Source organism: Lynx canadensis, chromosome B3 (genome assembly GCF_007474595.2).
Source record: "Lynx canadensis isolate LIC74 chromosome B3, mLynCan4.pri.v2, whole genome shotgun sequence".
Lineage (NCBI taxonomy): Eukaryota > Metazoa > Chordata > Mammalia > Carnivora > Felidae > Lynx > Lynx canadensis.
The window spans coordinates 4,860,871-4,878,419 of record NC_044308.2 but is presented as its reverse complement, the minus strand read 5'-3'; the positions used below and the strand labels follow the sequence as shown (position 1 = coordinate 4,878,419).

Genomic DNA, 17,549 nt, shown 5'->3' with positions numbered 1-17,549 from the left:
GCTGGCTCTCGATACATAATGCCACAATGATTTCCCAAGGGGTGTACCCATGTATATGTGAGGAAACAGGTTATCACAAACAAAACTCACTAACACTGAAGATCGTCATTAACTGGGGCAAAGATGAAGGCAAATTCGACAGCTATCAAATGGCACCCCACTGTTTTCACTTCCTTCTGCGAGCTCTTCCTTGCTTCATATCCAAAGGCAGTGAACTGGTTACAGTTCTTGGAAACCCCAAGGTGGTCCCATTTGGTCTTTAAGGTTCTGTTTCTAAAATAATAAACGACCTTTGTGGTTGTAGAGCCCTCGGCACGTAGAATTCACATAGGGAAAAACAGTAGGTGGGAACCCCCAAGCAGGTTTTTTACCCTTTCATTATTAGGCCCTTTGATAATAATGAAAACTGCCAGACAAGAGACCCTGCGATGAGCCAGATGCTGTCCTCAGGTGCTCTGCTCCTTTCATCCCTAACCCTCCCCGCAACCACCAAGCTCGTATTATCCTGCTCTTACAGACCTGGAGACCCAGACTTAGGAAAGTTCACCATTTGCCTGAGGGCACACAGCTAGAAGAGGCCAAGCTATAGCTATCTCAAAACCCACATTTTTCTAGGTGCTGTGGTCCCTTCCATTGTTCATTTCTCTCGATGATCATACTATTTACAAGCTCAGAGAAAAGTGAAGTTTGATGGATCAAAAGCACCACTGGGAGGTCGCCGGGATGGCTCAGTCAGGTAAGAGTCTGGTTCTTGATTTTGGCTCAGGTCACGATCTCGCAATTTCATGAGTTTGAGCCCCGCGTCAGGCTCTGAGCTGACAGTGCGGACCCTACTTGGGATTCTCTGTCTCCCTCTGTCTCCGCCCCTCCCCTGCTCGCTCACTCTCTTCTCTCTCTGAAAATAAATAAGATTAAAAAAAAAAAAAAAAAAGGATCACTGGCCCTATGAAGCTCTCTGATTTTGTTTGGTTTTCATATTTATTATAAAAAATTTCAAATACATACAAAATAGAGATGGGTACAATGAAACCCCATCTATCCAGCTTCCACGATTATCTTATGTCCAGTCTTGATTTATCTTTGCCAGCTCCACTACCCGTGCCGCCCCTCACAGAAAGAAATCCAGACGTCGTATCGTTCCGTATTTCAATATGCATCCCCAAAAGATAAAAGCCTGTATCTGGTTGGAAGTTTTAAAGGCATACAAAACCCCTTGGTGGCCTTAACTTCCTTAAACCCACAGTATCTGCTTTCTCAAACGTACTGCACTGGGAAGCAGTTGTAATCTTTTCATCAAAACCCAGATCTGAGAGCCAAATATGAGGAGGAGGAAGGACACAGTGAGCCTTTTCCATCCATCAGCTGAGTTACAAGAATAAAGTCTCTGCTTTTGATCTTAACGTTCTCGAAACTCTTACCAGAAGCACGTGACTCTCCCTCCTTGATATTCTCTAGACAAAACTCTTGGACCCCTTGATCTAAAGCCTTTGATTCCTTCTTCCATCAATCCATCCACTTATTCGCTTACACAAAAACTTTTCACTGTGTGGGTCACCATGCCAGGCACTGTCCTACTAAGATGAACACGTGCCAAAGTTCTTGCCTCCAGAGAGTTCTCACAAAGGCTTTGACTCTTACGCGAAAGCCTTAGCACGGCAACAGGCTGAGCTCTGAATCTAGCTGGAGACCTGCCTTCCACTGAGCTGAAGGCCCTCTCACAGCCTCCCATGGGCGGGCTCCATCCCCAAGTGCCTATTCTAGGGTCTTCAGAGACTTGCGCCACAGTAAAAAGAGTACCGGGGTTGGAGTTGAAAGACCTGTGTGACCTGAAGCCCCCACTTGGCTGGGTAAATTATTCTGCTGTCTACTTCACAGAGAGAAAAGAGAGGTGACGGGGGACAGAAAACGTAAAGCCACGGACAACCTCTCGGAGTCTTATCACTGTTGACGTTCTCAACTACCTCCTAAACCCTTGAGTAACTTGGCTATTTTCCTCTTTTGAAATATAGAGTCAGTGACCGAGAAAGAACCTTCGAGACGGTCTTCAACACCATAATGCTTACTAATGACGAAAGTGAGCACCAAAGAATGAGTAGCCTAAGGCAGAGCTCACAGACTGGCAGGCCAGAGGCCACGTTTAGCCCAGGGAGTTCCGGCTGACCCACAGGATACTGCCCACTCGACGCTTTAAACTTTCATTTTCCCATTGGAAGACTGTTTAAAAATCTGGATTCCCACCTTCTCTTGATTGGAAGATCAAACAACGCTGAGTGTACGTTCTCGCGCGGCCACAACGCGTGCAGCTGAGAAGCGGCTGCTCCCCCCGCACAGGGCTTGGGTTATCCTGTTTGCCCAAGACCTCATGGCACCCTACCACTCCTCGACTGTGGCCCGAGATCGGCTACCACTCACCTCATTCCTGGCTCCTCCACTCCTCTTCCCTACATGCCTCACCCTGTAACTTAAGTCAGCGACCCTTAGCCTACAGTCACACACTTGGGTGGACCGCCCTTCAATGTCTACATGAAATGAGATCCAAGTCTCCCAACAATCGATCCCAAACACAAGCCCAGCAGGCCTTTTTATAGAAACTGACAAAAGAATCCTAAAACTTATGGATGTGCAAATGACCAACCTACAGTAGTCAAAGCGATTTGAAAAAAAATTTGTTAATGTTTATTTGTTTCTGAGACAGAGAGAGACAGAGCATGAGCAGGGGAGGGGCGCAAAGCAGGCTCTAGGCTCTGAGCTGTCAGCACAGAGCCCGATGCGGGGCTCGAACTCATGAGATGCGAGATCATGACTTGAGGCGAAGTCGGACGCTTAACCGACGGAGCCACCCAGGCACCCCAAAGCAATTTTTCAAAAGAGCAAAGTAGGGGCACCTGGGTGGCTCCGTCAGTTAAGCATCCTATTTCCGCTCAGGTCACGATCTCACGGTTCGTGGGTTTGAGCCCCATGTCGGGCTCTGCGCTGATGGCTCAGAGCCCCGATCCTGCTTTGGATTCTGTGTGTGTGCACATGTCTCTCTGCCCCTCCTTCACTCACGCTCTGTCTCTCTCTCTCTCTCAAAAATAAATGAACATTAAAAAAAAATTTTGTAAGAGCAAAGTTGGAAGACTGAAGTCACCTCACTTCAAGACTTACTACAAAGCCGCAGTCACCCAGGCGGAGTGCTGCTAACAAGAAGAGAGATGTGCGGGTCAACAACACAGAAGAGGGAGTCCGAAAACAGACCCACACGGTATCTGGCCAGTTGAATTTTTCTTTTTCCCAGTTGATTTTTTTTTTTTTAATTTTTTTTTTCAACATTTATTTATTTTTGGGACAGAGAGAGACAGAGCATGAACGGGGGAGGGGCAGAGAGAGAGGGAGACACAGAATCGGAGACAGGCTCCAGGCTCTGAGCCATCAGCCCAGAGCCCGACGCGGGGCTCGAACTCACGGACCGCGAGATCGTGACCTGGCTGAAGTCGGACGCTTAACCGACTGCGCCACCCAGGCGCCCCTCCCAGTTGATTTTTGACAAAAGGATCACGGCAGTTCAATGGGGAAAGTGTTTTCGACACAGGCTGCCAGCGCCAGTTAGATCTCCGGATGGGGGACGAGAGCAGTCGAGGACACACTCAGCGGAGCAGCCACATCCAAACCCCAGCCCTGCCACTAACCAGCCGTGCAACCGCACCTCTCGAGCCTGCTTGCTCATCTGTAAAATAAAGGATATTCCGGATACGCACCCCATAGGGTCTTTGTGAAAACCATCCGAGATAACGAATGTAAAGGAGTCAGCACAGTCAGTACCTGGCAAACAGACAGCGCTCAATATTTAGCCCCAATCCAGTATGTCTAGTCTTTACTCGGCCTTAGAGGCCTCACTGCTTACAGAACACGTCCAATATTTGTTGGCTTTCAACACAAAGATGATTCTCCCCCAACATTCAAACTAGACGAGCGCTCCAGGCTGATGGGCTGTGTTTACCCTGCGGTGTGTCAAAACTGCAAGTTGTCCTTCAAAGTCAAACTTCCGAACAAGTCTGCGGTCCTCTTTCCTTCCGTTTGGTCCTCAGTGCCTCCCAGCCTCCTTTCCAACCAGCACCCCGTGAATGCAGGGCCTCTCACCAAGATTACCAGCGACCGCCCCACTTGACTGGACCAAACGACGCGTCCCTCATCATGTCAGACCGAGGCAGCAGCACCGGGCCCAGCTGGTCGACATTCTCGCTTTTCCCCCTCTGGCCGCTCTTCCAGTCTTCTTTGCTGGCTCCCCTCCCCCACCTTCCCTTTAAGCTCCTTGGGCTTCTCTGGGCCTGTCCTCGTCCCCTCCACAGCAGGCCTCACAACCCCAAACGCCTGCAGGTGCCAAGCGGGAAGAGACGTGAAGCAGCAGGGGTCACTGTGAGGGGCACCGCAGGGAGCAGTGCGGACGGTGGCAAACTGAGGAGCACGTACGTCACATGCCCCTTCTGCGGGGGGAAGCCACTGCGGGCGGGACTCCAGGCAGAAACGTAGGGGGAGTGTCATTAGATGATTTCATTTTTCAAAAGAAGCCAGCATCCAGACTTTGATGTCAAATCCCAATATTCACTGTTGCTCCTGATTATTATTTTTTTTAAAAACACACTTGGGGGCACCCGGGTGGCTTGGTTGGCTAAGCATCCGACTTTGGCTCAGGTCACGATCTCACGGTTCCTGAGTTCGAGCCCCACATTGGGCTCAGCACTGACCGTGGGGCACAGCCTGCTTGGGATTCTCTCTCTCTCCCTTGCTCTCTGCCCCTCCCCCATTTGTGCACGCACTCTCTCCTTCTCAAAATAAATAAATAAACTTAAAAAAAAAAAAAATGATGGGGCGCCTGGGTGGCTCAGTCGGTTAAGCGTCCGACTTCAGCTCAGGTCATGATCTCACGGTCCGTGGGTTCGAGCCCCGCGTCGGGCTCTGTGCTGACAGCTCAGAGCCTGGAGCCCGTTTCAGATTCTGTGTCTCCCTCTCTCTCTTCCCCTCCCCTGTTCATGCTCTGTCTCTCTCTGTCTCAAAAATAAAAAAAAAAGAAAGACACATTTGGGCACACGTACACCTTTCTACCCTTGCAAGGGTCAAATTAGAGTTTAGTTCACCAATTTGCAAGACGTGTTCTTGAAATTCTTCCCAGGCGGCTGAATCTACTCCTACGACTCCACACCAAAGGTCCCCATACTTCTGTCACTGGTCCAGACTTCCCCCCCTTATTCGGAGATCCTCATGTGGCTTCAGGACCATGTAAACAACGGCCTGCGGGGCCATCTCTACTTACGTGCTTCATAGGCACCTCACGCTCACCATCTCCTGACAGTGAAGCGTCTGCTCCCACCAGTGCTGCCCCCCTTTCTAGAGGATACCCGGAAATGGCTCAAGTCTGAAAGCCGGGGATCGTCCATTTGCCAAATGTGGTCATTTCTAGCTCCTATAAAGTATCGATCTGTTCACCTCTCTGCCTTCCTCTTGCTCCCCCCTAGTGTCAAGGCCATCATCACATCTCCTGGACTATCATGACCTCCAAATGCTTTCTCTGCCACCTGCTCCTCTGTCCTATCCACGATCCTGGAGCTAGAGGCATCGCAAATCGCCCCTACGTCAACCCCTTCCTTGACTCGCCATTGTCCTTAGGATCAAGTCCCAGGTCCTGTCTCTACAATCCGATCCCTGTGAATGCCTCAGCTCAGATCACCACCTTTGTCCCCTCGCTGGGCCTCTGTTCCCTACACCTGAAACATTCTCTCTCCCTCAACACACAAGCACATACCCTCAAATGGCTACCCCAACCCCACTAATCCTTTAGGCCACTAGAAGAGGTGAGGACTCCCTACCATCCATTCCCAGAGCTACGCCTGCTTCCCTTTCTGCAATATTCATCAAAACGTGTCCTGACTTGTCACAGGAATATCTTCTCCGTTAAACCCTAAAATCCATGAGGAGACTGCGTTTTGCTTGCTGGCCATGATACGCCCTGTGTCCATCCTAATCTCTGGCACACACCAGGGATCCGATAAGCATCTGATGAACAAATTAATAAGACCTTTGAAGCAAGGCGCCAAGTCTTAGCCTCCACCCCCCACCCCATCAACCACGGCGGGTACTCCAGTACTGACGAATGAATGAAAAAAGGGACGGTCTCTTTCCAGGCATACCAGGATCCACGTGTGAATCCTTCCTACCATCCCAAGGGCTGCGACTAAAGCAACCCTCCCATAGCATTCTCTTCTCCAAATATTCCCATTGCCTCCTAGTAAGGCCGAGCCCCTACAGCTAGAGTGAAAAACACTCCATCATCTAGTCTATCCCGCCGACTAGGCAAATAAGACTTAACTCCAACTCTGAAGGACTGGCTCTGATTGTATAGAGAATGCCTTGAAGAGCAGCCCAGGCTCAGAGAGGAAAGAGTACCCACATCGATTATCCATTCTGCCATGGGCTGATGGAAAAATGGGAAATGCCATGCCATGGGAAAGTCAGTACATCTGTCATCCAGTGACCGATAATGAACTAGATGGATTCTTCTCCACCTGGGCTCTTTGGACCCTTGAAGGTTGACAGACATATACTTCGGGAATCTAAGAGTTCCCTATGAGAAGTGTTCAGTTTTGTGAATTTCATTATGAAAATAATCCTTAAAGTTTTTAAATAAGCAAATATCCCCCAGCAAATCCAGTGTTATCATTTGCCTTTGTGTTATAAACACATTGGACCTGGGACGGCTGGCTGGCTCAGTCTGTACAGCAGGCAACTCTTGATCTCAGGGTTGTGAGTTCAAGCCCCAGGTTGGCATAGAGATTACTCATAAATTTTTTTTTAACATATACAAAAAAAATAAACACGGTGAACCCAAGTAGTATTACTTTATGTGAAAACTGATAGCAGAGAAAGAACACAGGAGGAACTAACATGTACATGATGTACTGTCCCAGGTAAAGGGAAAAGTGACATCGTAATTTTGTAGTGATCAGAACAGAGGAAAGGAGTGGGTGAACTGAGCTATCCCATGGAGCACACCTGACCAGCCTCGTTTAACCCAAGAAAATCTGAATTATTAGGGGTTAGCATCATATTCATACTAAGAGCTTCAACTGAGTTTGGCAAATTAGCATTTATCGTATCAAATTAATGATGTTAATTCGAATTTATTGCATTTTTAACGCTGAGTGAATTTGTTCTGTGCACATCTTTTAGTTATGATTGAACCACAACTATAATCAAAGGACTTTATGTACAAGTTTATGTTTGAATTATTTTTAAGTAACATAACCAAACTCATTTAAATGAACATGGAGGTTCTTTGAAAAAATATTTGCCTTAAAAAGGCTATACAGGGATGCCTTGGTGGCTCGGTTGGTTGACTATCCGACTCCTGGTTTCAGCTCAGGTCATGATCTCACGGTCTGGTCTGGGATGACAGCAAGCAGCCTGCTTGGGATTCTCTCTCTCTCTCTCTCTCTCTCTCTGTCTCTGTCTCTGTCTCTGCCTGCTCGTGCACGCACATTCTCTCTCAAAATAAATACATAAACTTGTAAATGTGTAAATACATAAATACGTGAGAATGTAAATAAATACATTTTTAAAAAAAGTCTATATGTTACTCATGGCTTCATCTATCAGGAACCCTTTATTTTTATTATTTTTATTTTTTTAACGTAATCTTCACACCCAATGTGAGGCCGGAACTAACAACCTTGAGTTCAAGAGTCGCAGGCTCCTACTGAGCCAGCCAGGCACCCCTATCAGGAGTGCTTTAAAGAGGATTCATGAACTGGGTGAGAGACTGGACCAACTCTAGCTCTACAGACATGCAGAGGGCATGTATTTGTGCACACACTTTATGTATCTAAACAACATATAACACACACATCCCAGCAGTAAACCTCAGCTTTCACCCAACCATTCTCCACGGGCTCTGAGTTCATCATGCTCACTCCTGAGTCTAACCAAGGTCACACATGTATACGCCTGTGGAAACCAGGCAGATAATAAACGAGGGAAGCTGGCCAGGGCATGAGAAAAAAAATTATTGAAACCCTCGGCCTTCTTTCTCTCTTTGTATATTTTTCTTAGCATAAAAATGTAAGTATAAGAAATATTTCATTTCCCTTTCGCCTCACTAAAAGAAAACACCATAAAAAATATGGTAAGTGGCAAATGACACCCAGCTTTGGTGTGGGAGCTCATGACAGGGTGTGGTGTGAACCTGACCAACTCGAGAATTTGTGCCCCAGTTGAGGGGCAACCACCACCCAGCTCCAGCCGATAGATGTCATATGGGGATTCAGGATAACTGCTACCAGGTCTCCTAATTTTAAATTGACATAGACACAGACAGACACAGAGGGGCACCTGAGTGGCTCAGTTGGTTAAGCGTCCAATTTCAGCTCAGGTCGTGATCTCACGGTCCATGAGTTCGAGCCCCATGAGCTCGAGCCCCGTGTTGGGCTCTGTGCTGACAGCTCAGAGCCTGGAGCCTGCTTCAGATTCTGTGTCTCCCTCTCTCTCTGCCCCTCCCCTACTCAAGCTCTGACTCTCTCACTCTCAAAAATGAATGTTAAAAAAAATTTTTTTTAAGAAATAGAAATATACACAGAAATGGAAAGAAGAAAAAGAGGGGAGAGACTGGGGAGGGAGGGGGGGAGGGGGGAGGGGGGGAGGGAGGGAGGAAGGAAGGAAAAGAGAAAGGAAGAAAAAGAAAGAAAAAGAGAGAGAAAGGAAGGAAGAGAAAGAAAGAAAGGAAAAAAGAGAGGAAGGAAGAAAAAAAGAAAGAGAAAGGAAAAGAAAAAGAAAGGAAGAGATAGAAAAAAAGAGAAAGAAAGAGAAAAAAGAAAAAGAGTGAAAGAGAGAAAAAGAGAAAGGAAGGAAGAGAAAGAAAAAGAGAGAGAAAAGAAGAAAAAGAAAAGAAAGATTGATTTGATATGAAAATGTCCCAATTAAAAACTTCTGGCAACAGATTCAAGAAGTTTTCCCAAACACCGTACTGGCCAAAAAAACAACGTGTCTGCAGCTGAAGTGAGCGGGGGGACCCGCAGCGCAGCCGCTCGGCCCCCAGCTCGGCGTCCAGCCCGCCCCGCATCTGCAGATCCTCCGCGGTGCTCGCGATGGTCCTTCAAGGTCAGCATTCGGGGGCCTCAAGGCCTGGCCGGCTCCCGCGGACCCTCCTCCCCGCGGCCCTGCGCGGACACTCCTCTTGGCTCTCCATCCTCCACTGCCTCACTCCGCAGTTTCCCAACCTCCGGGTGTTTGTCCCGGCTCGCGCCTTACTCATTCCTCCTGGACCCTCCTCCGTCACCAGCGACGCCGTGCACCTTGCCAGTCCTCCTAACACATCCGGGCCGAGCGCAGTACAGCGGACCGAGAAGGCACCTCCGCGGAGCGGAGAGGGAAGCCTCCCTCGCACGCGATGCGCCCCCCCCTCCCCGAGGCCCACCCCCGCGGCTCCCCCCCCCCCTCCCCGGGCCCCGCGGCCCTCCCCGCCCCGCCGGCCACAGGCGCTGGCTGGCGGAGGATGTGCGGAGCCCCGCGAAGCCGCGCCGCCCGCCTCCGAGCCGTTGGTGATTTCCTCCCGGGGCTCCGTTCGCCCTCCCCCTCAGGCCGCCCTCGCGCCGCCGCCCTCCCGCCTCCGCGGGGCCGCGCCAGGGGCCGGCGGGCGGGGGAAGCGCCGAGGCCGCGGCCGCGCCGGCCCCGCTCCCCCGCGCGGCCCCGACGCCGCCGCCGCCGCCGCCGCCCGCGCCCCCGGGGCCCCGGGGCCCTCACCCGCGACAGGGTGAGGTCGGTCATGAGCTGCTCGAAGGCCCGCGTCTCCTCCGCCTGCCGCTGCGTGTGCAGCGCGATCTTCTCACTGAACTTCCGCGGGTTGGCGCTGCCGGAGCCCGGCGAGGCGGCCATGGCGCGGGCCCGGGGCCCGGCGGGAGGGGGAGACGGCGGGCGCGGGGCCTGCGCCTCGGCCCGCGCGTCCGTCCGCAGGCCGCCCGAGCCGCCGCCCGAAGGCCCGTCCTCCGGCGCGACCCGGCAGAGGAGCCGCCGCGGCCCCACAGCCAGCGAGCGGCCGGGAGCGCGCCGAGGTCCGCCCCCGCGCGGCCGGCCCCGCCCCTCGCCGCGGCCCGCCCGCCGCCCCCGCCGCCCCCGCCGCCCCGCCGCCCCGCCGCCCGCCGCCCCGCCGCCCGAGGGCTGCAGCCGGCGCTCCCGGCCGGGCCCGGGCCCGCGGCCCGCGGCGCCCCGGAGCGAACCCCGTCTGCAAAGCACACCCGCGCCGACGCGTGCGAGCAGCGGCGTGACTGGCGGGCTGCAGCGCGGGGGGGGGGGGGGGGGATCCTGGCCTCGGGGAGTACGATTTGGGAACCGGCTTCCAGCACCCTTTGCCCCCCCACCCCCACCCCGGTTCCGCCGCTTTGCCTCCCTCCTGCCCGCAGCCGCCGCCGCCCCCCCCCGAGGGGGGGTGGGGAGAGACGACTGGGAGCCCGAAGCCCGAGCGTTCGTTCCCTCCAGCGGCTCCGGCGCCGCGGGGCCTACGCCCGCCCTCGGTGGGCTCCGCTCGCGGTCCCCCCCGGGCGCGCGCAGGGACAGCCACCAACTCCGCACCTCAGTTTGTAAAACCACCTGGCGACGTGCGCACCCTGGTGCCGCCGTGCCCGCCCGCGTGCAAACTCCGCGCCCCTCTTCCAGGTTCCCTCCGAGTCTCCCCGCCCCCAGCCAGGTGCCGGCCTCCCCGCTGTCCCCGCTCTTCTGCCGTCCAGCAGCTGCTCTCCCGCGACGTCGCCCTGCAGAATATGGGCAGCGCTGAGTGGGGCTGTGTTTTGTAAATTAGGCAACACTGGAGACACGCGGACGAGTACAGAAAATAGTATTGACGACACCCACGCCCCCCACTCGAGATTAAACCTAAAACACTCTGCTCCACTTGCTTGGTATTTATTAAAGAAAGATAAATTTAGACCTAACTAAAGCCCCACCCTTATTCTTTCTCTTTCCTCCCTAGTCGCTGTTGTGCGTATCGTTCTACTCATGTTTTTATAGTTTTATTACGTATGATACATGAATCTGCCAACTGCGCTGAGTACCAACTTCTGTTTTTTAGTTTTGCAAAAATGACATCATGCTGAATAGTCTTTTGCAACCTTTGTCGTTTCCTATTATGTTTTTGAGATTCGTTTATGATTTAACTGCTGTGTAGTAGTATTTCATGGTTTTTCACGTGTCTCAGAGCATATAGCTGGATTGCTTAGAATTTTTAGTATGAGACTATATCTCTGCTAGCTAGAGTTTAGCTTGTTTTGTTATGATTGAATTAATTTTAATTATAACTGAATTCTTCTGTTTTATTTTGTGGTATTTACCATACTTTTTCTTCTTACTTTCTGCTTTCCTGTTAATGTTGTCTGGGTTCAGTTTCAGAGAACAGAATTCATTCTGGAAACTTTAAGTACAAAAGGGTTTACTCTAGGGTATAAAATGGCTTAAGGATTTCTCTGGAGGGTGAGGATTCTAGGTTGGACATTCAGGAGTGACTTTGGGAGCCACTTTGAGACTCTGAGAGCAGAACCAGGCCACCAGAAGAGCCACTGCCCCTTCTGAAATCTGGAAGCTACTTACTGAATTGGAAAGCTGTCCCTACAGCTGCCAGCTTCTAAACCTGTACAGCTATTGTGATGATAAGACTCCACTGAAGAGAAATCAGACACCTCCCCGGCTGTCCTCACAAACAGAAACAGCACACACCCAGACCCTGCTTCACTTGCGCCTTACAAACCAAATCAGAGAGAAAATCTGATTGGAAGAGCCAAAATGGCATCCAGAATCCCAGCCTTCGAAATACAGCAAGGCACAGTTGGATGTCGGAATGGGTATTGAACTAATTCCACAATGTTCATCCACCGATTCACCAAGGCAGTTGTCCACCATAGCTCCCTTTTATTGCCCTGAATGACTGGTTTTTATTTCCATATTTCTCCTATCTGATTTGGAAGATATCCTATTCCATTTCTATCCTTATTATGGTTAGCCTGATCATTTTTAATCCCTTAATCAAATAAATACACGTGAGTTGTTTAGCAATAGTTTAACAAGGCCCATAACTTTAAAAAGAAGCAATTCCCAATTCCCACTGGAAATAAATTTGTCCTGCCGTTTTGTGATTTTTGTTTTCAGTTTTAGATATTAAGTATTTATTTTCTGTTATAGAAAAGGATGCCCTGGCTATTTTGTCTCCTCAACAAAAATATGATCTTCCCTGCTCCCATTCTTTCAATGTGGTTATATGATCATTTTTGGTAAGTCACTAAGTGCTTACATAGTGTGCTATAGTTCCATTTTTATACTGTTGGGGGGGGTAATCACGGCCTCTGCTTTTTATTTGCTTACATTTTTATCAACCCGTTGCAAACTCTTTCCCAAACTCTCCAACAGAGCAGTGGAAGACATCACTGTGGGTGTGAATGGTCAGCTGGGGGGGAACTTCTCTCCCGGAGTACTTTGATCTCTTGTTCCGCCCGGACTGCTTGCGCTACGGGCCTACTGAGTGCTGTCGTGCTGGCCCTGTCCTCACCTCCATCCCGTCATCCCCCGTCCTCTGACCTGCTTCCTACACCCCGGGTTGTGGTCTGCTTCACATCCTCCTTCATTTTAGTGGAGAACATTCTCCCATAGTTTCCTGGGGCGGGGGGGGGGGGGGGAAGAGTACAGAAAAGATAAAATCCTTGCAACCGAGTGTGTGTTCATTTTACTCTCCTATTTGATTGACAGTTTGGCTAAGAATAGTCTGGTTCGAGGGAAGTCTTGTTCACTTAGATCTCTGAATGTATTGCTTCACTGTTTTCTCGCTTCTCAGGTTGCTTTTGAGAAGGCCACTCACATTCTGTTTTCTTTGTGGCTGACCTGGTTTTCGAGGGCCGGTATTGTTTGTTTATTTTTGTTTTGTCTCCCTCCCCATTCTCTGCAGGCTTAGTGTGCTGATGTTTTATGACGATGTGCCTTGGTGTGGAGCTTTCGTTGTCCGCTGTGCAGGGCGGCGATACGTGTGCAGAAACCGGACACCTCACCCTTCAGTTCTGAATTTCACTTACTTTGCTCTCTCTTTCTGGAATATCTATCAGTCAGCTAACAGATCTTCTACAATGCTCTTCCAATTTTCTTCTATTTTCTATTTCTTTTCATCTCGTTGTTGTTGTTCTGTCTCCTGATACGGTTTCTCAACTTTATCCTCTGACCCTTCTATTCAACTTTTATTTCTGTGATTATCTTTCTAATTTCTAAGAGCTTTTTCCTGGTTTCCGAATGTTTCTTTTCTAACAGCATCCTGTACTCATTTCATAGACGTGCTATTAATTACAGGTTGTTTGTTTCTGCTTTTACATTTTCTTCTACTCCTTACATTGTCTGCCTCTGTCTTGTCGGAGGTCAGTTTTTTAGTTTGTTCACTTTGATCTCCATCGAAAGGCTTTCCCCAAATCTCTGGTGATCCGTTACTCTAAATTCATAATTTAGACAGAGATGCTAAATATGTATAATTCCTTGTTTCTGGAAATAAAAATGTTTTAAAATATGTATTTTTAAGTATTCTGTAGCAGAGATTGCTAGTTATCTCCCAATACTCAGTCTCCCCTGCTTCCTTTATTAAAAGAAACCCTGACCTTTAGCTGGGCACAGCTTCACCCAACTAAAGCCAGTTAAAGACTACATTTCCCACTCTCCCCTGCAAATAGGTGTGGTCACGTGATTATGTTCCACTCAATAGGGTGGCCCTAGCAAATAGGTGTGGTCATGTGATTATGTTTCACCCAATAGAGGGTGAGCAGAAGTAATACAGGCAACTTTCTCTAGCAGTTACTTGACAAAAGGAGAGTGGACTCTTTCCACTTCTCACTGGCTGGAATATGGTTGCAGTAACTACATTGGGAGGAGCTATCTTAGACCATTAGATAAAAACTATGTGTTGAGAATGACAGAACAATGGTAGCAAAGGGACCTGGGACCCCAGCACTGTGGAACCACAATTATTAGCTCTGGACTGCTTCTAGAGCATTATGTGACTGAAAGAGAACAATCAATTTTCTTTAAAGCCTTGTTATTTTGGCCTTTGTCACAGGAATCAAACCAGGACCAGTTATATTTAAATGAAAAAAAATTCGTCTAAACATATCAACATATGGTTAACAATGGTTGCCTTTGGGGATGTAGAGACTACTGGGAAAATCATCTTCTGATTTACACATTTCTTTCTCTCTCTCTTTTTTTTTTTTTTTTTTGTTTATTTTTGAGAGAGAGAGAGAAAGCAGGGAGGGGCAGAGAGAGGAGCGAGAGAATCCCAAGCAGGCCCCGTGCTGTCAGCACACAGCCGATTTGGGGCTTGAACTCATGAACCATGAGATCATGACCTGAGTCAAAATCAAGAGTCAGATGCTTAACTGACTGAGCCACCCAGACACCCCTGTTCTACACATTTCTTTTTTTTTTTTTTAAATCAACGTTTATTTATTTTTGGGACAGAGAGAGACAGAGCATGAACGGGGGAGGGGCAGAGAGAGAGGGAGACACAGAATCGGAAACAGGCTCCAGGCTCTGAGCCATCAGCCCAGAGCCCGACGCGGGGCTCGAACTCACAGACCGCGAGATCGTGACCTGGCTGAAGTCGGACGCTTAACCGACTGCGCCACCCAGGCGCCCCTACACATTTCTAAATGATGTGCATTTTTAAATATTTTTTAATGGTTATTTTTATTTTTGAGAGACACAGAGCATGAATGGGGGAGGGACAGAGAGAGAGGGAGACACAGGATCCAAAGCATTCTCCAGGCTCTGAGCTGTCAACACAGAGCCCTACGCGGGGCTCGAACTCACAAACCATGAGATCATGACCTGAGCCGAAGTCGGACGCTCAACCGACTGAGCCACCCAGGTGGCCCTAAATGATATGCATTTTTAAAAAGAAGTATGTATTTCTATTAACATCAGGAAAAAATAAAAAAGAATGAATGCCATTTAGTTTTAAACAACTGACTGTAAGCTCTGTGTGCATGTGCCGGGCTTCTTGACTTGTGAATTCGCTGTAGGGTATTGAGAGAAACCCAGAGTTTTCATTGCTTGTCCCCCAGATAACAGTATCCCTAGGATCGGTTTTGTCTTGTTCTGTTTTGTCTTACACACTCAGTTTCTCCCACCTGAGGAATCTTCTAGTCTACCCCTCAGGACAATAAGCCTGGCTGCTGCATTCTGAGCGCCAAGTGGGAAAAAAGACCTAAGTGTCTCACCATTTGATGTGGCTTGCTCTTTACCCATTTTCAGATGGCACCTCACTCCCAGCTTTTTCTTTGCCTTACCCAAAGTTCAGAATCTCTTTGGCTCAGTTTCCCTAGAAGTATAACCTCCTGTCCATGGTCACGGAGGAAAGGAGTCATCACTTAGCTTTGAGCAATCAGGGAGGGGATCTGGGCGTCTAATTAGTCCTTGCACACGCTTTCAAGCAATATTTGTGTTTTCAGCCCTGTCCCTCCCTTCCTCTAGTGCCTCTGGTCCACTCTCTGAGATTCTTTGATGTAAATCATGACTCTCAGGCATTTGGTTTCAGCTTTCTTTGTTCCCCTTTGTCACTCACAACTGATGTATGTGTGATGGGCCATGGCCAGGTCTTCCAGCAGAAAGCCCCTACCTGGACAAAAGTGCAAAGCTAAGGCACAGGCAAGGAAAGGGGGCATAAGTTGGACACCCCAAGAATTTCAAGACCTGGGGGTGCCTGGCTGGCTCAGTCAGTTAGGCATCTGACTTCAGCTCAGGTCATGATCTCGCGGTTCATGAGTTCGAGCCCCCTCATTGGGCTCTGTGCTGACCGCTCAGAGCCTGGGGCCTGCTTCAGATCCTGTGTCTTTCTCTCTGTCCCTCCTCTGCTCATGCTCTCTGACTCTGTCTCAAAATAAATACATAAACCTAAAAAAAAAGTAATTTCAAGACCCGAACCTGGACCCAGAATCAGGACCTAGACGGCGTGTGCTGCCGTGAGCCAAGTTGTTTCCGGATGCTCACGTGGCTGCTCCGGCAGAAGTGGAATTACAAACCCGGGAGCTTTATTTTGAAGCTCCTCAGGCCTGCTGACCACAGCCACCCCCCCCCCCCCGGGCATCTCCCTATGAAGAACAGAAGGAAAACACTGGGAATTCACAGTCATTAAGATGTCTCCTTTGTCTAAGTCAGGCATCAGCAAACTTCTCGTTGCAGAGGGCCAGACAGTAAGTATTGTAAGATTTGCAGACCATAGGGTCTTATCTCCTTGGAACTATTCACCTGTGCCATTGAAGCAGGAAAGTAGCCGTAAACAACGCATAAATAAGTTCACAGGGCAGGATTCCAATGAAACTTCATTTATAAAAACAGAGAGTGGGACAGATTTGGCCCAGTGACTGTAGATTGCCGAACCTGGTCTAAGTTATTCTCATACCTTTTCATGTTTGATAAAGTTTGTAAGAGAACTGCTCAGGATTTATGGTATCAGTTATTTGAAGGTTCAGAACTTTGAAGACTTTAAAAAAAGTCTTCTGGCTTCTTTGGGTGCCAGGGCTGGTGCTGTTAGCTTCATTTCTGTTCCTTTGTAGATAATCTTTCTCTTCGTCTTGGTTACTTTATAGTTTTGTTACAAGATGCTGAGTTGTGGATTTTGTTTTATTTATCTTGTTTAGAACTCAATATATTTCGGTCTGAAGACCTGTATAAGGATTAGATTTTGCTCTAAGAGAAAATCTCCCAAAAAGTGACTTTAAACAGAATGAAAGATTATTTCTCTCCCATGTAGAACTCAAGGTATTATTAGGGCACTGGCCTGACCCAGTCAGTAGAGCATGTGACCCTTGATCTTGAGGTTGCAAGTTCAAGCCCCACATTGGGCATGGAGCTCACTTGAAAAGAAAAGAAAAGAAAAGAAAAGAAAAGAAAAGAAAAGAAAAGAAAAGAAAAGAAAAGAGAAAAGGAAGGAAGGAAGGAAGGAAAGAAAAAGAAAAACGAAAGGAAGGAAGAAAGTCAAGGTATTTATCTTATTGCTTTGCCAACTTCATGGTGCAAGATGGTGGCACCAACATTCTAAGAACAAGATAGAGGAACGCGAGAATGGGGAAAAGGGCATATGCACTGTGTCTCTTGAGGCAGGTTCTCAGAGGCTGCTACATTAACTTCTTTTTATATCCATCCCATTGAACAGAACTTACATGGCCACACCTAAATACAAGAAAGCCATTTGCCCAGCTAAAAATCAGGAATCTATTATAATGGAACAGTGGATCTCAAACTAGCATTCATCAGAATCACTGAAGAGCTTATTAAAACACAGATTCCTGAGCCCCACTTTTGAATGTATGATTCAGTAGATCTTGGATAGGGCTGAGAATGTGCATTTCTAACAAGCTATCAGGTGATGCTGATGCTGCCTGCTCTGGGACCTCACTCCAAGGACCATAGCATTAGATGAGGGGAGAACATATACTGAAGAACAACTGGAAGACTCTGCTACACACCTTTCAAATGTTCTAGAAATTTTTCTAAAAATCTCTTCTAACACT

At 48.7% G+C, this 17,549-nt stretch overlaps 1 protein-coding gene across 3 annotated transcripts in view; it reads right to left on the bottom strand.

Annotated features, from left to right (window-relative positions):
- The window catches only part of CRTC3 (CREB regulated transcription coactivator 3), a 100,869-nt gene extending 90,926 nt beyond the window's left edge, over positions 1-9,943 (bottom strand). For 2 of the 3 annotated variants that reach the window (XR_003969292.1, XM_030317325.1), the window contains exon 1: positions 9,769-9,941. Coding sequence is in view for 2 of the 3 variants with exons in the window: in XM_030317325.1 (XP_030173185.1) it covers positions 9,769-9,900 (132 nt within the window). In the remaining variant the exon portion in view is untranslated. Of the gene's footprint in view, positions 1-9,768 lie in introns of all 3 variants that reach the window. The other variant, XM_030317326.1, reaches the window with a different exon arrangement.
- Positions 9,944-17,549: the final 7,606 nt, after the last annotated feature.